General features: G+C 41.9%; 1 protein-coding gene across 5 annotated transcripts in view; it reads right to left on the bottom strand.

Annotated features, from left to right (window-relative positions):
- Nucleotides 1-22,959, bottom strand: part of qkia (QKI, KH domain containing, RNA binding a) — a 79,997-nt gene extending 57,038 nt beyond the window's left edge. For 3 of the 5 annotated variants that reach the window (XM_085391138.1, XM_085391141.1, XM_085391140.1), the window contains exon 1: nucleotides 22,528-22,957. In XM_085391138.1, the coding sequence (XP_085247264.1) occupies nucleotides 22,528-22,672 (145 nt within the window). In that variant the 5' untranslated portion in view covers nucleotides 22,673-22,957. Of the gene's footprint in view, nucleotides 1-22,527 lie in introns of all 5 variants that reach the window. The other 2 variants (XM_085391139.1, XM_085391137.1) reach the window with 2 other exon arrangements.
- Between the last annotated feature and the right edge of the window lie 720 nt (nucleotides 22,960-23,679).

Genomic DNA, 23,679 nt, shown 5'->3' with positions numbered 1-23,679 from the left:
AGTCAAAAAAAAGCATTAGCAGCGTGCACATAGTTCTGTGCGTGAACTTTGAAAGACTCGGGGTTGTCTAACAAATCAACAAAATGTCTTTACCGTCTCACAGCAGCAAACAGCCCTTGTAAAACAAAAGAGGCCATTTGATTAGAGTGACTGCTGTCACTTGATAACTCCCATCAGCAGTGAAAGCTGAACAGGTGCAGATACCCCTGAAAAAGTTAAGACAAATATCCTTTTGTGATCTCACAGCTGGCACCTTTTGTTTTAGTACATATCTCAAATAAAAAAAGAACAGGATTATTACTAAAAGGTGATTACTAAAGCTATTAAGCTGCAAAGACATTCAAGGTTAATGCCTTTGGGATGGTCTGGAAGAAAAAAAATGTAAAAATAAATAAATAAGACAAGCAGAAAATTTATTTGCCATCTTTTGCCATTCCACAACATTTTCTTTTTAAAACCTGCCATATTTGTTTACATATGGCACTACATTTTAAAACAAAGTACCAAATTTATGGTAAAAAGAGGAATATGTCTCCAAAACTCCTGTCCTCACATCAGGACCGCCTTTCATCTGCACCAAAATGACATTTTCAGTTGTGTTACATGCAAACAAAGTGTCCAAAGAAGAAAGTCATATGACAAATATAACAACAACTGGGATAGAATCAGAATCAGAATGTCTTTAGTGTCATTGTTACAGGTACAACGAAATTAAAAATGGTCCCCAATCAGTGCATCATCCCTAACAATATCAAAATATAAATAAAACAATAAAATCAATAAATAAAATACTTAAGAATAGTATTAGCAAACTTTCACATCCATTACTACAAATATGCTTCAGTCAGCGCATAGATTAATACAAGAGTGGCATGATGGACATTTTTTTTGTAGCAGTATTCAGATAATTTAAAGGTTTGATTAACCTACAGTAATGATTCAGTGTAAATCAAATAAATAGTGAGCACATTTAAAACCCAATTCTAAACAAAATAGCCCAAACAGGCACCATATGTGGTAGTTTTTTGGGGGGAAACACGCAAACAGAAATGATAGCATACCGTAGCGTAATAATGAAATAAAATCATTATTTAATGACAAATTTGAAAAAAAGAAAAAAGAAAAAAAAGAAAAGATGTCTGATATCCAATCAATCATATGTGGCCAAAATAACAAGGTGAATAATTTACATGTTTCCCAGATGAGACACTGCAAAGCCCTATCCTCCTCACTTCCCTCAGCTCAAGGCTGAAATTACTGTTTCACACAGTATCTGCAGAGCTATTAGGACTTCAGTCTAAAATTAGAAAAGGGGATCATCACATTTGATGATGTGGAACTGCTTTATGGGGCTGTCTGTTGGTGGGGGGCAAGCTGGCAGCTCAATGAGCCAGAGGTGTGCCAGTTTTGTGCACTCCGTGGGGTCTACCATACAGAGTGAGGCAGGGGAGGGCAGCTCAATACCGAACCATAATGGTTTACTCTTAATAGCTGCCCGCGAGGGGCCAAAGTTCATTACTCCCTGCGTGGCGGGACTTCTGATCGGTCGAAACGTATAAGTGCAATCGCACTCACACATTTACACTTCAGGGAGGCACCCCAAGGGGAGTGAGCAAGGTGGAAAGCTGTGGAAACTGTTTACTTTCCTTCACACACTCACACAGATACAATTCCCTTACAGGAAGCACTGGAGAGCACGGTACTTAACAGAAAGCTTAAACCTCTTTCTCATTGCTAATTATTCAGCAGTTTTGAAAAAAAAAAAAAAAAGTTTGGTGCTAATACTCTCCTCAGTTAACCTTTAAAAGTAGCCCAACATGCTAGCTCAGCTAGAAAAAAAAAAGAGAAAAAAAGACAACCTAATGCACACAAATGCAGACTCAGACTGCTTCTAAAATACCAGGCAAAGGCTATTTTACTGCTGCTTTTGCCATCTAAAGAGGGAACGATATGTAGCGTTAAATTGGAAGCCAAAGCAAAAGTCATTTAACAGGCTGGCTTTAAGAGAGAAGCCTCATGAGCTGAAAATGGTTTCACAAATTTGAGAGGAAATACTTTGTCCCCAAAAAAGCAGCAGCACAAGGAGAAAGCGCATCTGCTTCCCTTACATAGACCCTACAAACTATGCTTAGTTATGATGGGAACTGTTAAAACTTGTGGGTTAATTAGTATTAACCCAAGCACACAGAAAAACTAGATTGTTCTTCTGCATCCTGCGGGAACTCATTTCTCCACCTGGCAGACAAAAGATTGACTGTGCTGTGCGGTGACACACAAGAACCCTTCTCTTACTTTGCTTGTTGCCCATTTAACTCAACTTTTAATGTTTCAGTCAATGTAGACGCAAACAGGCATTTCATCCGCCAACGCCCCAGGCATTATGCTTACAAATCAGGACTTACATTTGAGACAGACACACACACACACACACACACACACACACACACACACACACACACACACACCTCACAACAATGCAGAGGATGCTATGTAAAGTGAAGCACAGGATGCATTCTTTGAGCTCCACAAGATGTGAGAGTATGAGATAAGGAATGGGAAGAATAACAGGATGAAGAGTCAGGAAGCTTGCTGATGTGGTGTGTGTGTGTGTGTGTGTGTGTGTGTGTGTGTGTGTGTGTGTGTGTGTGTGTGTGTGTGTGTGTGTGTGTCTTGGCCCGTTTTGTGTTGACGCTCGCCTTCTGGACGGTGAAAAAAGGAGGTATCCTTTTCCTCTTTCCACAACCTGGAAGGGGCGGGAGGGAGTTCAAGAAAAGTATCATTTCCTGTCAGTGGCCAGATACAACGCTATGCCTCAAAGACGCAACCCAGTGTCTGGCAGAATAACTTTGAGCTTAAAAATACACAACCACTTAGATGGTGAGCCGCCGTTCATTTCATAATATATTTTTGCTGTGTGTGCACACAGCTGCCCCCTTTTGTCACGCAACAATTCAAGGAAAGGTCCAGCTGTCAGAAGAGGAAGTGAGGGGAAGGAAAGGCTCCGACTGTCAATGTGACTGGAGGAGATAACACGCGCTGTGCTTCCTGTCCCCACCCCTGTAACTAAGGAGACCACAGTGCACACAACCAATGGCGAGGATGGAAGGGAGGATTATTTGGATAATTTGTAATACCCCCTACGTCGTCTTTGTGAACCGATCTCTTCCTCAGATGTTTTTCCCCTGACTATACAATTTACCCATGCTTCAACTCTTTCCTACAAACCGATCAGAACCCACAGGAAGCCGACAAAAAGCTGATTTACCTGAAGGTCGTGCAGTGGAAGATTGGCATATTCAAAGATCATTCCATCACGTAAACGCTGCCAAGTGACGGCACAGAGAGAGTCTCAGCCAGATGCACATTTTAACTGTAAACCTTGGGCAAAGCCTAACATCAACTGAGACTTCTGATTTTTGGCAAAGAACAGATGGGAGCAGAAGCTTGCAAGAAGTGCGGCACTGAGAATGTCAAACAGAAACAAAAATGTTTATTTAAAAAGGGGAATTTCACTTCTAAATCACATTGGCACATTTTCCATTTGCCTGTAGTGATTTTTATCTCAAAATACCAGAAGAATATAGACGAAAAAAACTGAGCAGAAGTCTCTATTTTAAGAAATCATAACTCAAAAATACTAAATTCGCCTAGTAAGCGGTTTCATATAGGAACTTAGTGTAGGAACAGTTTTCTTTCATTAAAAGTAAAAATAAAGTCTGTTTCCTAAAATCACAACCTGGTTATTCAAAAAACATTTAAACATTATCTGCACTTTCATGTGGAAATGATTTTATTTGTAGCAAACTGCATCCCACGGCAAAAGTGGTATGCACCGAGCTTATATTACAGAGTCGGCAAAATGGACGCCATTATAGACGATGATGACCCTTCTCAATGCATGTAGGTGTGTGCTTCCCTCTGTGGGGTGAGAGGGTTGGCTGGTGAATTTCTGAGTAACCTGGTCATGATTTCAGAAACCGGATGTCTCCAAATATCCAGTGTTATAGGACCCTTATTGAAATAAGTACAGAAATAGACACATTTTCCTTATAATTTTGAATAAAAGATGGAAGACTAAGTATGTTTTATTCATATCCATTTCCATGGAACAATATGGGGGGGGGGGGGGGGGGGGGGGGGGAGTTAAGGGTCTCTTCAGGTGTCCACAGAGCAAACTCAACCTCAACACTTTCTTAAAGCAAGGCAAGCAAGTCAGCTTTATCTTTTGATCTGGCTCAAAAGATGAAGCCGACATAAAATATTTACAATAAATATTACGAGGAAAATACAAAATAAAATATGATGCAATTAAATTAAAAAGCAGTGCAATAACTCCTGGCTTTATGGATCTTGTCATAACCAGTTACTGGTTCAATAGGTAAGTGCAACCATAACAAATGCAGTCTGCTCTTTCATATAAGCAATACAGACGTTTGAGCACGTATTTTAAACGCCTTTTAATCCACCAAATGAGAACGTTAAGCTTTAAAAATGACAATTAACTTCCCTTACCTCCTCTCTAATGAGTGTCAGACAGTATACAACAAGACAGGAAGACTACGCATGTATTGTGTACCACAAATAACAGAAACCACTGAAACATTTAGTCAATCCATAAGTTAACAAATGATCTGTAAGGCTGGCGCTTTGCCCTGCTCTTTCCTGCACTCCACATTTTTTACTAAACTCAAATTTGTGCCAATGCACATTAGTAGTCACCCTGCTATGACAGCTATATTCACCTGCCATTATAGCAATACAAGCTTTAATGAAGCATTTCAATCTAACGCTGAAATTAAGTAAGGTGCGTGCCTATAGTCTGTGTGCAGAAAAAGCTTGAGAAGGATATGAGTTATACATACAGGAAGACAAACAGGTTACATCACAGATTATATGCATGTTGTGTGTCTGTATGTCAGCTTCTTTTATCCCCAGGCGCTGGGCCTGCTGGGGCTTGTAGCTACCATCTTAAGTTCCAGTCCAACAGCCACTCAGTCGCTGTCCCTGGGTGTGACAACACACAGACATCCCAGCTGCTATTGTGTCTTTGTGCCGGCTCTTCATCAGCTTTGCAGTCTGATGGGCCCTTTTTTTCCTCCAGTATTTAAATCTTACCACTTTAAACGCCTACACTTGTTCAAAACAAATTAGGCATACAAAAACAAATGTGTTAAATATCTGTATAGATATGCATGGTCCTCTGCCAGAACAGGAATTATTCTGGACTAAGTATCCAAGGACGCATTGTGTAAGTGTTAGATAGTCATAACTCGGACTGTTCTTTATAGAGTAGCTGTATGTACTAAACAGGCCTGGCACGATGCAGACACACTTAAAAACTCTCCTGCTATGGGATGTACTTCCAGATTGCTTATCTTGAAGGACACACAACAACAAAAAATAAATTTCAAAAAAGGAAAGGGCTCCCCCTCACCTACCCTCTCTTCTATCTGTAGATTATAAGAAAAACTGCTCTTTAGCTATGCATCTGTTTGGTCTGGCTGCCCCACAGATCAGCCATTTGATCTGTTTTGTCTGCCAAGTCATGTACCTTTCAGAGTATTTAAACAGAAGGATTTTAAGATTTTGAAGAGCTACAACAACTAGGTCAGAGTGTCAAAAAGGGAGGAGAGGAATATGAAGAAGAAGAAAAAAAAAGTGGGAAGCGCTGTCGCTGACTCAACTGTCATTAACCAAGCTTCCACAATGTTTAAGCCTTTAAACACTGATCTGCCTCAAAGTGCTTGGGTGTGGGGTGGGGTGGGCTTAACAAATCTGCAAGTGCAATGTACATGTGCACAATTACAGCCAGCGGACGCAGGCATGTTGTTTCCTACCAAACGACGATTGAGCTTGGCAGTGAGTGAGTGGAAAGCTGAGTGCACGCTTGGGTCCTGGGCGCAGACAGTTAGAGCTGGGCTGATGCAAACCGACAGACAACGTTACAGGCCTTTAATGTCACCACTGGTCCTCACATGAAAGAGGCAATGTAGCCCCAAGGCTGGATTTTTGCCACACATGCGAGTACAGAGGGAGGCTGGAGAAGTGAAAACAAATGGAAGCAGAGAGTGGGAGAAGAAAATAAAATAAAAAATCTGGAGAAACAGGAGATGAGAGGGGAGAACAAAAGGCAGAGGGGAAAAAAACAATGATGGGAAGCTGTAGAGTCAGCCTGATAAAATAAATAGGTGAAAAGACAAAACTAGGAAAAATGAGTCACTCCCTGGGGAGAACAGATACCGATTTTTCCCCAACAATGAAAACGTTGCTTTTGCCGAGCAACACGTTATCAAAATGGAAGGCAACGTAACACAAATAGATGAGACGGATGCATGTACATGTTTGAGGCAGAAAGGAAGAAATGGGAGGGGGAAATAAGGAAAAAAAACTATGTGTATGTGCATTTTAGAGATGCAGACAGAGCAAGATTTCAAATGGTGATGAGGGAGGAGGAGACAGAACCAAGGTCTGGTTCATTCAGAGTGTCAGACGCTCAATAAAAATAAGGTTTCAGGAAGAACTCCCATCACAAACAGCCTAAAGTAGTGTCAGACAAATACTCTCCAGGAAAGCAGAGCAGGGAGCTGAAGAGAGGGGATTAAAGGGGACACAGAGAGAGACAAGTCCATCTCCTAGCAGACTATTCTTCACCTTAAGGTGTCAACAGCAGCTGGCACCTTGGCACCCTGCTCATGGCCACACCTGTCTCTCCTGCTGGGTCTACACACCTTCCATCCCCAGCTGCAATAAATCTTTTCTTCCCTAGGAAGGAAGGCAACTAAAAAGGCAACTAAAAAGAGAAAAAAAATAAATAAATAAATAAATATATATATATATATATATATATATATATATATATATATATATATATATATATATATATATATATATATATATATATATATATATATATATATATATACCAACACAATGCTGGTAATCCAAAAAAAAAAATCTCTTAAATCACCATTTTCAATGTCAGCGAGCTTATGCTGGCACCTTCTGTAATAAAATCTATACACACCAGCCGGAGAGAAGCGGCTGTATTCGTACCCAGGATGTACTGACGCAAAGGGGCGGGCAGTACTTCAGCATACTGTCAAACAGTGTTGTTTATTTTTATTTAAACAACACGTTTTTCTCGTCCAGCAACCACAAGTGCCACAAATACAGGAAAAAAGGACTTAAAAGCCTTTTTCAACCACTACTTTGACAGAGAAAGTGCTTATAGATTTGAAGCTCCTTCAATAAACCACATTAATCATTAAACAGTGACCAAATTATATTTTTTGGTTTTATTGTGGCAGTTTTACTGTATGTCACAGTTTATTATTTATTGATACTATTTAATTAATAGGCTCATTCTTCTGACAGGCATGTATGGAATATAAAACATTAATTAAACAGAGATAATAAAATAAAAGCATGTGGCCAAACTAATAAATCTGCTCTTCTAACCTCTAAGATTTGAACACAAAATAAATACTAGAGTCAGGCCATAACAGAGTACCTGTTATGGTTTCTGTTAGATGTAATGGCACTTTTTGTTTGCCACTGTTTTTAAACAATGTCAACATCTGGCTCGTTAGCATTAATGTGTCCACAGCCGAGAGCAGCTTTCAAACAAACTCTGTTTGGACTTATTCTTCCAAACTTTGCAGCACAAAATGATTGTATTGCCAGGAAAAAGCACCTGTTAGCCTCTAGCTGGGTTTCTCCTGGCAAAATGAGCCTTTGGGGTTACGCTCATAAGCACGATTGGTCCGCTTATAGTTAAGGGAACAAGCGTGTTAACTTACTTAGCAGAAGCCTGTATTGTTTCCTGTTATTTCTGGCCACTTGACAAAATAAAATAAAGCATTTTAATCTTATCCAAATTAAACTACACTTAAATCAAAACAGCTGTCTACTTATTCTTTTTTAAATAAATAATAAAAAAAATAAAAATCACAGTTCTGGTGATTTTCCTTTGGTGGAAGGGTGGGTACCAAGTTTGTTTTTCAATGCAGGAAGCGCATTTATTAACCTAGAGTAACATGTTCATTATGCTGGCCTCATCTGGAGCTGTCTGTACCCCGCCTGCAGTGAACTTTAAGCATGGAGGGAGCCTGTCCAGGAATGAGACAAGACGAGTCTCATTTTGAGACTGAAAACCTTACAAAGAGCTGACCCAACTCCTTCCTGTTATATTTTTCATCTTCCATCTGTCTTTATCGCTTCTGAATGTAGCAACAGAGTCTCAGACTGCCACTTGGCTAACTAGCATTATGTAGGTGGTGAAATTTAGCAAATGTGCAGTTTTTGGTGGTACAAATAGTTTGTGTTACAAATTACAGAACTCATAGTTCAGTAGAATTGGTTACATAATATCAATTGCCTTATACATACAAATTGACATTAATAGACTATAAACTCTTTGATCTGCCATGGTGGTCTTTTTTTCTGCTCACCTATATAATGTATGATATTGTGTCAGGAATACCACCAGCAGTATGCAGCAGCTTTATAAAGTGGTACATCCAGGTCACATTATTAACCAAGTGGTAAATACAGAGTGTAAAAAATTAACTGCAATCCTCTGGGCTTTTTTGACAGATAGCACTTGTGTGCATGCTGCTATGTGAACCGGTAGGAATGACCCAGTGTGTGAGTCTGGCCCATTAGAGCACAAAAAGCCATTGTGCATCATTTGCTGAGAGGAGGAATGGGGAGACAGAGGGGTGGCGTGTGGAGCTGAGGGAGGGGTCAGTGACCTTCTTCATAACCAACCAGATGACCTCATTCACAGCACATAGGAATCCTCTGTCTCCCCCCACTGTTCTTTATCACACTCACCATCCTCCCATTGCTCTCGGAAGCCTAACTCGCCTTTTTTGCTTTCAGCGAACACAATAAATTAACTGAGTGGGGACAAGCTCATGCCCTAACCCTTTCATATAGACGACACATTCTTTCCTGCCAGTTATCCATGTTTTTTATGCCAGTCTTTCCCATGTTGCACAAAGTGTGACAGGGACTCTTTGTTTCGCCAATTAAAGCCTAATCATATGAAAACACCTATTGTTTCTGCTGTGTAATCTCCTCCCAACCCATGCACTGATAAGGATAGGCAGACTTAAGCCTCGCTACAAACAGACAAGCAGCAACAAACACTAAACGAACACAACAGGCTCAAAACTGGTTCACTTTCTGTCACAGAACTTAGTTCATGAGCTGCTCCTGTCACCGTGGGCTGCATGTGCTGCACATGGGCATAAATTATGCTAAGCAAACCATGTTTTGTATTACAGCAGAAGACTGCAGGGCAGACAGCCACTGTAAAATACAACTGTGCAACACATGTAATTGGAGTTGGGCCAGACAGTTACTATGTGTGACTGTGTCACTGAGTCAGAGTAAACCCTGTTCAATCAACTGAACCACTGCTGTACAGGTTGAAGGAACAATGACATAAAAATCTACAGAGGACAAAAAAAAAGACTGCTGTTTGTAAAAGAAATGTGTGCACCTCTATCCAAGACAACATAACTCCATCACTACAAACACGAATGAGAACACCAACAACAAGGACAGTACAGGGACTGCTACCTGCAATTAGTGTGACCAGGTGTCCCACTTAATGTATGGCTGCACAGCATTTTTATCCCTCGTCTCCCCGACCCACATATTGAGACAACATACCACACTTGGATTGGTTCAAGCTAACAAAATTCAACACGCGAGTCTCACAAGAAACATGGCTGCCAAAGACATGAGCCGTTTATGGATGAATAAATAGAAAAACTCAGAGATAATTAGCAGAAAGAACAGAAGCTGAAGTAACACTTTTAAACCACTGTAACACTGTGATGACATTAAAACTGTAAGACTATCACTCAGGGGCATTAAAGCAATTTTTAGCTTTTATTTATCCTCGTAGGAAGTTGTAAAATGTGCATTTAAATACAATAAACAACATCTGTTTATGCGCCTGATCCCAAATCTCTAACCTGTCTAAAAATTAAGACCATCTCATGCCACATAAAAATCTTTTCCCCACCACATGTTACAGGTCTGCTACTGGTAACGTGCTGTTTTATTAGATAAGAGGGACAAATGTTGCCTGGTATTAGTAATAGAAACACTTTAAACTTGAATATCTGCTAAAAAAAATGATGCTCCTTTACCAGCATCTTAGCTTGTAAACTAAGAGAGTTCATATGCCTATGTCATCTACGCCAGCGGTCCCCCAACCCCCGGGCCTCGGACCGGTACTGGTCCGTGAGTCGTTTGGTACCGGGCCGCGAGAGTTGAGGCTCAGGTGTGAAATGTATGGTTTTCAGGGTTTTTAGCGTTATTTTGTTATCGTTTTTATCGTTAACTCTGTTTTCCTGGGTCTTTTCATGTGTGTTATGAATAAATCTTCTTTTTTTTCGGTACCGGTACTAGTTTTATTTTGTTGTATTTATCCGCAACACCTTAAAGGCCGGTCCCTGAAAATATTGTCGGGCATAAACCGGTCCGTGGCGCAAAAAAGGTTGGGGACTGCTGATCTACGCCTAAAATAAATACCGTAATTGTCGGGCTATAAGCCGCTACTTTTTGCACAAGCTTTGAACCCTGCGGCTTTTAGTCAGGTGCGGCTTTTCTATAGATTTTCCATGATTTTTGTCATATCGTAAGACGATTTGTTTTGTTTGTTCCGCTGTTGTACGGCACTACGTTGCCTGGCGGAAGGATCGGGGTTCAAGAGTGGTATGTTGGTCACATGTCCATCCGCCAGGCAACATAGTGCCGTACAAGTAGCGCGAAAAACAAACTTCAAAGTAGCGCTATGCGTTCAGCGGGAGTCGTGGATGACGAGCGGCGATAAACTTGCGAAAAGCAAGTTGTGCTCAACTCCACCGGTGGATTCTGACAGCGTGGAAAAGTGTGCAAACATCCACGATCACCAACGGATTTCGAAGGGCTGGACTGCTGCATGATGAAGAGGAGGACACCGCCACGGCCCTTCAGAGGGTGTTCGACTCCGACACTGACAATGACAATGAGGATTATCTTTGGTTTTGAAAGTGACAACGAAGGAAAGAAGCTGAGAGTGGATGACGTAGCCATCCTGAGCCTGTTCGTATCCGACACTGGAGAAGAGGACTTTGGTGGTTTTAGTGCGCAGGAAGATGGTGGTGAATGACTGACTTTTCTTCTTGTTAAAGCCGTGTCACTGCACCTGAGCCTAAAAGGTAGTCCGAATCTATTTTTCTGGTGTGCTGTAGGTTACTGTTATGTACTACATTTGTTACTCATTTATGAAGCACAGCACATGTGCAAATATGTACCCATAACTTGATTTTCAAAATATTAATAAAAGGGGTGTGTCTCCAAACAGCCATCTCTTTCCTGACAATTCGCTTTGTGCATATTCTCTTACATATGATAAGTCAACATTGAAACACCTGCGGCTTTTGGTCAGGTGCGGCTAATGTATGTACAAAACAGGATTTTCCCCTGATTTTAGCTTGTGCGGCTAATATTCAGGTGCGCTTTGTAGTCCGGGAAATACGGTAAATAAAAAAAGCCTTCCTGCATGATTTGATAGAGGACATCCTCCTTCACTCTGCTGACATGTGTGACAAAACCAGTTTCACAGTCTTTCAAACTATCTTTATAACTGGTAAAAGTTAAATATGTCAAAGGCCTCTCTTGATTAAAAACGAAAGTAATTTAGTACTCATATAACACAATATCGAAGCTTTTACCCAGTATATAAGCATTTAAGAGAAGTCTGCATGCATGTGAAATCCTTAACATTAGGGCTGCACGATTAATCGTTAGAAAACCGCGATCTCGATTCATACTTATGTGCGATCTCATTTCCAAATGACAACGATTTTAAAAAGAAAAAGAAAAAAAGACGACGATTGTACCGCATTTTGATCCGGGACGTACTCTGCATGAAAACAAGCGCTCACTCTTCCTGCTCAACAAATGACAAGGGCGGAGCCTTATACCACGTGATACAGAAGCTGTGCCGTGTGATGCTAAAATTAGCAGGGAAAAAACAACGGAGAGCACATCAGGGATGACGAGAAAGTGACAGGAGAAAATCCGTCCCAGTCAACCACCCAAACATCAATAACGGGAACCTTATACAGCGCTTCCCTATACCTGTCGAACTCCCGCAGGCACAAAGAAATTACGGAGGCTATCACTTATCACCTGACCAAAGATATGGCTCCCATCGACACTGTGCAAAACGAGGGATTTAGGAAAATGATCAACACCCTAGACAAACGCTACACAGTGCCGTCCTGCAACTATTTTTCTATTGTTGCACTACCTGCTCTATACATGCAGTGTCGAGCAACGGTGGAGACGGAATTTCAAGCAGTACAACATTTTGCGGCAACAACAAAACGTGAGAAATTTGTTGTTTTTATGTTTATTTATTGTTTTTATGTTCAGTCTCAACTGTTAGGAAGTTGATGTGCAGTTAATAAGTGCAATAAATATTTATACTGGATGTTAGATTTGTATTGTTGATTGTCATTTATGCTTAGAAATATTTACTTATATATGCTTAGAGTTTTGTAATTAGTTGTAGATTGGTAGAGGTTTTGATCCTTGATAGTCTGCAAACTTTGTGTGTATTAGACAGCACTTTGGGAGCATGAGAGGTCATACCGTGTCTTATTATTTTATGGTAGGATTAACGTAGTTGCGTCTGTTCTAGTCTAAGTGCTCTTTGTTTAGATGAACTGCAGGACTTCCTCACCGTGTTATCTAGGATGAACCATCTAGGGTGAGGGGGAGGCTACCCTCTTCCTGACCAAGGATGTTTGACCCTTTGATCAGCAGTACACACACACACACACACACACACAGGCAAGGTACTCTTTGTGTGTATGTAGACGTCATATGTTAATGAACTTATGCATATTCATGTAACCTCAATAAAAGAACAGTGGTACGGGAGAACGGACGAGAGCAACTGGGGTCAAGCGAAGGAACGGTGCCTGTCCGGTTCTCTCCCGTGCACGAGAAACATGAAGAAGCTTGCCTACTTGTGTCTTGCTTTGCAGTGTAATTATATTGCCTTCAACGTTCCAGCGGATGGGTTCAAGCTACAAACCTATCACTGGAAAAGAAAATCGTGAGAGAATCGTGATCTCAATTCTAAGCCAAAAAAATCGTGATTCTCATTTTATGCAAAATCGTGCAGCCCTACTTAACATTGAGGAGATTTCTACAAGATGAACTCAACTTTTTTGTGGGGGTTTGGGACTTCAAACAACATCCTGAAAATATTTATTATATTTACAATTGTTTGGAACAATGCTGACATTATTTCTGGCACCGGTTTGTTTTTTTTTCTCAGAACTGTCAATTCTGTTCAAAGCAGGACCGGAGAAATCTAAAGGGACAACAACATCTAAAGAACAATGCAGCAAGCGTCTTTACAAGAGATCGACTGCATTCAAGATGAAAAGCCGACTGCCCTGGGTAAAAATACAAACAAAACACGACTCGCAAAATTCTGCATCATTGTGTAATTAGAGCTCCCAAACCAGAAAAAGTCTGTGAAGGACACATCAAACGACATCTCAATCTCTGCCTTATCAAACTGGACGCCAGAAAGCTTGTTTAGAAATGTCTTTAAGACAATGACACGTTTGAAATTAAAATATAAGAAACAGGTGAAAAATACAAAAACCATAATAACTCATAATAACAATATATAAAAACTGCAGCTTTAAGGCAGCAGTGCAGATGCCAGATTAAAAGTTGGCATTGAAGCAAATGGCGCAGTATACAGGCTAAAGGCATCATTTTGCAAAATTATGCAATTTACAGTGAAATTTTTACAGCACGTTGCACAATGACACAACTAACAAGCAACAGTACTGTGAATAGTAGAGTATGGCTTTTGAAATGCAAGGACGGAAAACGTGTTGAAAGCACGGTGGCAAAATGCTCAGTAGTGATCTCACTGCCTCCTCCTACTTCACTTTCTTTGGCCCCTACAGGAGGTTATGGCAGCACTGCCTGCTCTTGCCAAGCTTCACAGAAACAACAAGGGCTGCTGAGGAACAGTTAAATTATTCATCTCAGATTCATCAGCCTGCGACTAGTTAGAAACCCCTGCAAAGGCTGAAAACCACAGGCAGACTGATTTAACGCTGGGTGTTATGAATAGGAAAGGGCCAGAGGACGCTTTGGGCAACCGGGGGTTATATGAGAGTATAGAAACGTTACAAAGCTAAAAAAAAAAAAAAAAAAAAAAAAAAAAGGGGGGGGGTAAGAAAGAACGTTTCTGCACTTTGATATTTCCACAGGAGTTGAATCAAGTTTCCTGTTGCTGGCTGTTAGGGAAAAAAAATTTCACAGAGTCAAAGACAAAATTATTCATCGAGCATTTCCAGGCATTTAAAGCAAAGGAGTAATTCCTACGTGTCACGGTGGCATTCGCATTAAGCCGAGCTAAAACACTCTATGAGAGCAAGTGTGGGGAAAACAAACACCAGGCTGGAGGTTAAGTGTTCTGACTGTGCTCCGGTGAAATTCCTGAGCTGGCTGCCAACGTTCGCTTTGCCATTCCTCCTCTGAAAGGAGAAAGAAAATGAATGCAGATCGGTGGACGAGTGAGACGGGAACAGAGTGAGCATTCAGCTCTTCTTTTTTTTCCCCCTCATCTCCTTTTATGATAAAAATAGGGGACGAAAACAGGATATGGTGCTGGTCAATTATAACCAGTGTATGTGTTGGGACAGTTCAGACTTTAAAAACAGAGTGGAAAGGGGAAAAAGAGAGAAAATGAGGTGGACTTCTGTGAGTGAGGCCAGTGGGAGAGCTGTTTGAGGCATGCAAAGAATGTAGCAGGGTGGGGCCCATACTTCTGTAACTGAGAAATATAGCGCAAGTTGCGTATTTATATAAATGTGCAACGGAGGAACCAGATAAGAGGTGATTCATTGTGTAATCTAAAATAAGTAATAAAAATAAAATAAACAGACAGGCTCACCTCTGTGGGTCTGGAAACAAAAACAAAACAAAAACAGAGCTTGTCACCACAGCAAGAAAACAGCTCCCCCTCCCTCCCCGTGCCTGTCTGAAGGAAAACAAACCACTGAGTCCCCCTCTTTATAGCACTTTCCTGTCTGAAGCAGGCATGACTTCCTGGATATGTTATTCCATCAGACACAAAAATTTAAGACAGATTGTAAAAGCTGACAAAACTTGGGTCAAATGCAATGGTGGAGCTCTAGTTTTAGAGACGGGAACAAGTAACCCAATTTACTGAACAAGTCTGTGTCAGGAAGCTGTTGTAAGATTACGACATCCCTCAGTTCATCTTCCGCTTTAATCCTGCTTGTCATCATCTAATGAAACACAGAAACAAGTATGACTCCCACTTTAACAAGAACCACGATTTTCCAGGAAGATTTCCGGTCCATCTGGTTACCTTACTCTCTTATTGCTCATTCTGATGCAATGGCTCTGCTTTTAGGGAAAAATAAAGAGAGATAAAACTGCCTGCAGCCATGTGTGGCCTAACAGCCAGCAGCATCATAAGGAAAGACACTTAGTCTTGGCGACACAAGCCTGATAGTCAGCCAGGCAGTTGGGGCAGGGCACGAAGACAGGAGGCCAGGCAGAGAAATCGCTGATAAGGAGTCCCCAGCACTCACGGGATTGAGTCCTGAGATAAGACCCTGGAACTGTCAGTGGATGACTTTATCATACAGCATCCACAGGGTGGGAGTGGTTTTCTCGGGGCGAGAGCAGCACCAGGGGAGCAAGATGGCTCCAGGGCCAGAAGCTGCGGTGGGGGTAGGCAGAGGTACAACAGAAGAAAGTGTCAAGCAAATGCTGTGACTCTGTTTCCTTCTACAAACCCTCCACATCACCCTGTCAGACTTGTGCCACCACCTAATTTATTACCAGGGAGGAGAGACCGCGTAAAGGAACCACATTAGGGCCAGAGTAAGGCCCACTAGTGTGTCTACCTGATGTGCATGCACAATCGTATATATGCAACTGTTTGTGGTACATCAGGTATGATTCTCTACTGGATTATATACAGAGTTTCTCCTGTCTCAAAATCGGACTTTAGGGGGAAGGGGTGGATGAAAACACATGTACAGCAAGCACAACTGGGCCAAATGTAGTTAAGGGAATGAGTCTGTGTTACTATACTAAACAAAGATCTGTTTATTTCCCTGATATTTCTGGTAAAAATGCTGTTTAAAGAGAGAGGACAGATGGCTTGAAAGAGGAGTGAAAGAAGCCATCTATGTCCACTGTGAGCAACCATCTTTGAACAGAGGCGGGGGTTTACGACACCAACTCTCTGCCATCTATAATCCAGTTTTGAGATCCCTTCCCAGACACCTTAACGCCCACTCACATCCTGGGCCATCTGACCTCAGGAATTCGCATGATAAGGTGGGGCCAGGTTTCACAATGAACACACCCGAAACTCTGGCTGATTGGGACCCACACCCAGTTTCACACCTAGGCTCAGGCGATTAGAGGATCATCAGGGGGTCCTTTTGTCCCTCTGTGGGGGGATACTCCCACTAGGTTTATATCTGGGACTCTCCACCATTTGACCTTAGAACGGAAGAAGCTTCTCGGATGAGAGGTGAAACGTCTTCAAGCAACTTAAAGAAGTCCAGACGCTTTTCTTTGCAAGCTCCTTTGACTGCTGTTTAAAGAGTTTTTTCCTTGGTAGAAAGTGTTTTAAAAAACAAAAACAATATTCATATGCTGAAAAAACCCACATATAACAGCAAGAGCACGTTTTCAAAGTCACGGGACGTATGCTGGAAGGTGAACCAAGTTTAGTGCTGATCTCAGCACATGAGAACTGGAGGAACACTGGTTCAATGAAACGCTGTAGTGGTACACTCCTAGCATTTCTAGATTATCGGTAGATATGAGAAGTTAAAACAAAGAAGTTAAAAGGTTAAACATTGCTGCCCTCATTAGCTGGTATCTGAAATAGAGCTTGCTTGAGATTATTTCATGTTTTGTTAACATACGACACAAGGGAACTAGTGGAACTATCATGTTACGACACTGCCTGTTGCTAGCCGTAGCTGCGGCCCCAATGGACGCTGGCGCTTCTTTCTCGCCCTCTCTCTCTGACAGAAACCATTGTGGTCCTGTTGTTGTACCTGTAGAAAAATGACCAGATGTATGACAACTGCAGTAAACTAGTATTTAACTACGCAAAAGTAGCAATATAGCTACTGTACAGGTGTCTGGGTGCAAGCTTGGAAGAAAGAAAAACTGCAGCTGCTAATGCTTGCCGCTCTTATCTAATATTGTGTGCATGCAATGCGATGCATGGATCAAAGAGCCACAGAATTCAGCAACATTTAAAACACAATTTTATTCTATAAGAATATAATTAAATGTTTTAGAGAACTGTTAAATACTTTTAGACTAGCTGAGCATCTGGAGCTGGGACAACCAGGAACATCCCTGCTATAGACACCGAGAAAGGCAAAGTAATGATCAGTTTACCGTAGTTCTTTATTGTTAGATAACATATGCAGAAAAAACCCTTCAGAGTAATTTACCTGCCGACAGCTATATAAGAGGCACTGTGTGGGTCATATGCAGAATAACCAATAATCATAATATACTTATTGAGCAATCAAAATAGTTATTGGATTCCGCTCTAGGGGATTTAACAGGTTTCTGCTTGCAACAACAGCCTTGGCCTAACACCCCCCAACTTTATCTGTGTTCCCTTACAGCTCTGAGCACTATCTCACTTTGTGAGCTGTGCTCAATCTTGTTAGCTGCTAAATTGATTGCATGTCAGAGGTTACTGCAGGTCCAGCCCTGTGCCGAGGAACGCCAAGGGTCAAGCTACAGTGGGAGGGCAGTGCAGCAATGGCAGACACAGGAATACAGGGGGAGGAGAGGGGGGACTGCTATACACGAAAGACTGACAGAAATGTGGGACGTCAGGTAGAGAACAGAATTCAGACTTCCAGCAGTCACCCATTTATCACAATCTGTTCACTAAAACAGCTGTTCCCTGAAGACCAATTCCCCACAAACGCACCACAGTGGACAGCAGACTGTTTGTCCTCCAGAATGCTGACAGCTCTCACAGGAATGTCCTGTTAAAACGTGACACACAGAAATAAACAAGCAGACACTAAAACTGTATGCAAAGGGAAATGATGTAGCTAGGAACAAGTGGCACATTGCACCACGTGGCTTCACCGCACAATTGCACATTTAATCTATTATAGCAACAATCCACAAAAATAGGCACATTGCTAAGGCTGGGTATTGTGGCCCAAAATGCTGATTTTCCATTTTGGAGGCTAATGGATGATTTACTACGTCAATGTATTAGTTTACTCGCCACTCAAGACAAATCGTGACTCAAAAACAGCTTATTAAAATAAAACTGAAGGCCTGCACAAAACAAACAAAGAAAACAGCACCACTAGCAACTGCTAATGTTTACATATTGCAATTATAAAGAAAAACACTAAGAGCAGCTGGGCAACAATAACAAAATAGCGAGAGGGAGTACAATGTTATTCCCACCAAGCTAATGCTTGTGTAATTTCTCTTTGCTGGTGCCCGGTCTTGTTACACAAAATGAAAGTAAGACCACTAATGTTAGCCATTTTTAAACTGTGGTTTTGGAATTGAAACAGAAGCTAACATGTGAATCGCATTGCTCCCATTTTACAACATGCCTTTGTCTAAAGTCCTGAGCAGCTCTGCTGTGCAGCTGCTGTTAGTTTTCAAAAACTTTACATGTCTTTGCAAAACTGACCAATTTTTATATCTGTGGAGTAATCTGACTACATTTCTTCATCTTCATTTCATCATAACAGGAGCTCAGAATAAATATATTGCTGAGAAATCTGACTATTTTGCCCACCCACAGACACTCATCAAACTTCATGGCAACAACTAATAAAAATCTTGCCTTCAACATTTCCCGTACTTCACTACTAGGACTGCATTTCTAGATGTTATACAGTCTGTCTCCTTCTACCAAGAGAAAATATAGCAATTTGAAGCAGCTTGTTGGCAGGCAGATCGTAAAGAGAAATAAAAAAAACTCCACAGCAGGTGTCACCTCAGGGAGATGAACAACTGCAACGGAAGGGGATTTCAAAAAGGGGGGCACGTCAATCAGCCAGAGTGACCTTGAGGGACAACATGCATGCTGGGAAAGTAACGGGGTCGTCCGTGCACGCAGGCTTGCTAAAACAGGGCGGGAGCGGTGGTCGCACAGGAGGGTGGTGTCGGCTTTCTTGCGCACATGGAAACAGCTGTGTAGACATGCACAAAATGCTGGGCGGGAGGGTGGGGTGGGGGAGATGAGCAGCTGTCGGAAGGGTGCACTGAGAGATGGGAGGAATTGGGAGAGTTTAAAATATTCAACTGCAACTGGTTATATTTTTGCTCTCATTAGCAGCACTTAAATCTGACAAAGGAAGGCGTTTAAGCCGTTCAGTCACATTTAAGCCCACAAAACAGACTCAGAAAGCAAAGCCCATCCTCTGAGAATTAGTTTTAAACAATACACAAAAAACGTCCAACACTAATGTAAAGCTTTATCAACAAATTAGCACAGTCATTAACTTTTTGTTGTTTGGCACAGTATACTTGCCTTCATGGGACACCTTCAATGTGCAAGAAATGGCTGAGATATCGAAGGCACGTAGCATACTCCGTGGGGAAAACAGCGTAACTTGTTAGGTCAAATACAAGTCAGACCTCAGTCTATCCAGTCTGACTAGAAAGGAAAGAGAGATGCTATCTTTACTACTCAAATGTCAACTACCAACCGCCATTAAAAACTTTTTTTTTTTTTTTTTTTTTTAAATCACAACTCTACACTACTTTTCTGAACTTCGGGAGGAGCAGACATCCAACATCACATGAAACGCAACATAAACAAGCCTGATTCTACTAGATGTGGTGGGGCCTGCTTACAATATATACAAGGGGACGAGGGGACCGAGAGGAGGTCTGCTCCAAATACCACATCAGAGTTTTGGCCCCCTCCACAGGGAGATGAAACCAAACAACAGAAGAAGCCAGACAGTCAGTCAGACAGGCCTTCACTACCATCATCTGATACACACATGCAACTTTTAGCAGCAGGGTAAAGTTTGGGCTGGTGCCGTGGAAACCCTCAAAAACATCAGATGTGCCGTTTTAGAGGAGCGAGACTGGGAAGTTACAAGTGATTTCTTAAACACCAGAGGACTGGATGGTTTTGCAAGTTTTTTAACAACGGGCGCTGCAACGAAGCATCAGACCAGAGCACCGAGTCGCTTGCAGAAAGCAAATGCAATTTTTATCCAACTCCTCCTTGACTTAAGAGTCCGTTTAATGAACACAACTGGGAACCTTTATCAGCTCAGCCTTTTTAGTATTCCTGAGATGCAAACAGATACATTTTAGTTGGCCCCATGTATAAAAAGTCAATAGACAGAAATGCATTATTTGCATGGAGTTCTTTCTTTTTGAGGGGTTAACTCAAAAGTTTACCAAAAGCAGCAGGGCTGAGCTGTTAACAGTGTGGATGAGAGGAAAAAAAAATAGGAGAATACATCTGCTTCCTAACTCTCCCTCAAATGAAAACACCAACACACCCAGCAGTCCCACATGACTACAATAAAAGTGCAAGATATTTCATCAGTTTTGTGAAGTATTTATGGGGTGTGGAGACGATCAAATTGGAGGCCGAAATCATTAAAAACAAAAAAATACGTGTGCATTGCAGAGCTGCAGATTTTCTGAGAACATCATGCATAAGAGACTTTAGCAAGCCTCAAACTAAATAAAAAAGATGAAGAAGTGCAATTTTCTACTAATAAAAAAGCACTATAAAAATGTCCTATAGGCAAATGAGAAGACTTCACTATTTACTGCACCAAAGCAGCACCCAGGCTTAAACTTAAAGTCAATGTACATCCGTTTAGCGTTATGCAAGCTTGAGTTTCATAGTGGCAATAAGTAAACAGCTCCGCATTTGTCTTGTTTATCGCCCATCAAGACGGCCAGAAAATCTTTGCAGACCGGTTTAGCAACTACATACTACAGAGCCTACTCATCCAGACATGTTACCGAAACTCATAGGCATGCGCTACTTTCAGGTCCTCTTTCCTCTTAAGAAATAGCCCGTTCATGCTGTAGCTTACGGGGTAGTCTTATTTTTAAATTCATCGTGATGTCCGATCCAAAGCTACACACAAAATGCATGGGGACAGTCTGCCAGGGGGCTGTGGCGCTCTCTAGTGTCCCCAGCTCAGTTACATAAACCACAGGTCCAACCTTCCGCTTAGACCAGCTTATGATAATGATACTATCAACATAAACGGCAAACAATCCTGGGTTATCAAAGCCACAGGGGGTGCCAAAATCAGTGACAGGGCGCAGGAAACAAATTCTGGCTGCCAAATCCAGCCTGGACGGCGCCGCTGACAAAAAAAAAGGGCGACGCAGTTTTGGTAGGGCAAGCTTGACTGGTTAAAAAAAAAAAAAAAAAAAAGAGGGGAAAAAAGAAAACACGACGGCAGCTGCAGCAGGGGAAGGAAATACAGACAAGCCCCCCTTCTAGGTTTTAAGGCAAATGTTGTAGTAGCCAAAAGAAGAGGGAGAAAGACAGCGGTGCCGCGTTTAATGAAAAAGTTAGACGGCTGAAATAATCTTCCGAGTACCGCCCCCCCCCCCTCCTCGCAGCAACTCAGTGGCCATTGTTTGGGCAACAAGCAGAGACATTCCGCCGTGCTGTTAGACTCGGCCGCTGGGCAACAACTAACACGACCCTCGGAGTAAGGCAAAAGGAGAGGAACACGAGCAAACCCAAACACCCCCCAACGTGTGTTTATAGCAGTGTTAAGCACAGCAATTGCAGTCTGTTTATTACATACGTGGCCAAGTTAACGCCACTGCCTGGTTCTTGAAGAGTTCAGCAGACACCCAGACAGGCTAGCTGAAAATGTTGCTAACCCGAGCGGCTAAACTGCTGTGTGGAACATGTGGAACCAGGGCCCCAGAGATTGTTCTTTTTTTTTTTTTAAACTGAGAACAACATTTGTATAACCTGAAATAAATAAAGATATTTTTATATCTTTATTTATTTTTATAAACTTGCCTGTTAACACGTCTGACAACATGACAGTGATATGCGATTTTTATTTCTTAGGCAAGTAAGAGAAAGTTTTCATCTCGTCGTCACAAAGTCAAGAGAGCAGCAGAAAACTCCGGTGGACTCGGAGCTCAGGGAGAAACAAACTCGCTCCGGTAGGATACTAGTGCGTTTCTTGGGTTGTATTGTGGGGCAATTCTCACTGGAAGTTGGTACTACTACGCCTGCCACCGCCTGGAATATCGGGGTGCCCTCTGCTAGTGTATCCCCGGGTTTCGCTAACGATTTGCGGCAGGGATGCCCAGCGAAGCCGTGCCGACACCGGACTGCACCGTGGTCATGCTTTAACCCACTCCCCCACCTCTCCAACGAGGAGGGTGTCTCTCCAGAAGGCCACTTACCTTCATCCAGAAGCCTCTCTAGGTGTGTGAAGATGCCGCAGAGATTTGGCAAACTGGTCATGAGCTTCTTCTCGTTCAATAATTGCATTAAATAGTCGGGACTCGGCCTCGGTCGCTCCTTCACTTCGACCTCTCCGACCATCATATTTGCGGCGAGAGCGGAGAACAAACCACCGCGAAGCACAGAATCCTCTTTTAAGGAAAAGAGAAAAAAAACGAAAAAAGAAAAAAAAAACTTGCGGCTCCTCGTTTCCCTCCTCCTGATAATCAGAAGACTCTGTGAGACCCCCCTAAAATCAGGTTTGGTTTGTTCTTGTTGTTTGAGTGGAGAGGGGGGACAAAAAAAAGAAACCGTTATCTCCCTTCCACAGACTCGTGCGCTGTACTCTCCTCTACGCCGTGTGCGCTCGGGGACGTTCGATTCCACCACTGTAGGCGCGAGAGCCTGTTCCACCGGAAAGGGTCCGCCCTCCTTAACGCTCATTGGACATCTTGCTTTACAGAGTAACCAATCATTCCTCAGATCCGAGCTACAGGGGCGGAGTCGAGTCGTTAGCGGAATGACGGACGGGTATTGTAGCCAATGAGACGCAGTGCGCAGGAATGCACATAATGCTTCTAATATGTTGTCAACAGAATAGAACACATTTACCTCCTCCTTCCCCCAAACTAACAGCAACATTTTCCAGATTTAATCTTAGTCTCTCATTCTTTGTTCCTTAATAGCCTGACACTGCCATAAGTAAGTTCATAACTGTCATACCACACCATTCATGTGTGTCAAAGGTTCATGCAGTGGAATGGCTTCATTTTAAGCCCAAAGAACAAACATCAGACACAGCGATAATTTCACCTAAGATATTGTTTACAATCAGATTTTTGTGTATGCATGGATATGTAGTATCCTGATGGAAATAAGAATACAGGTGTCTATACAGCCTATAGTGGCTGAGGCTTGGAGGGAAGCTATTAGAAGCCTGGATACCATTATAATTCCTACAAAGGGATATCAATAACATATTTTTTCATCTTCCAAATAAGATATGTCATTATTAGGAGAGCCATACAACCTCCAGTAAAGAAATGCTTTCATAATTAAATTTTTACCCCCTAGCAACATAAGTTGTAAGCATAGAACAACAGAATGACTGT

This window comes from Rhamphochromis longiceps, linkage group LG19, assembly GCF_057381845.1.
Source record: "Rhamphochromis longiceps isolate RC_006_pf linkage group LG19, R_longiceps_female_GT1.1, whole genome shotgun sequence".
NCBI classification, from domain to species: domain Eukaryota; kingdom Metazoa; phylum Chordata; class Actinopteri; order Cichliformes; family Cichlidae; genus Rhamphochromis; species Rhamphochromis longiceps.
This window is presented reverse-complemented; position numbering and strand designations above follow the sequence as displayed.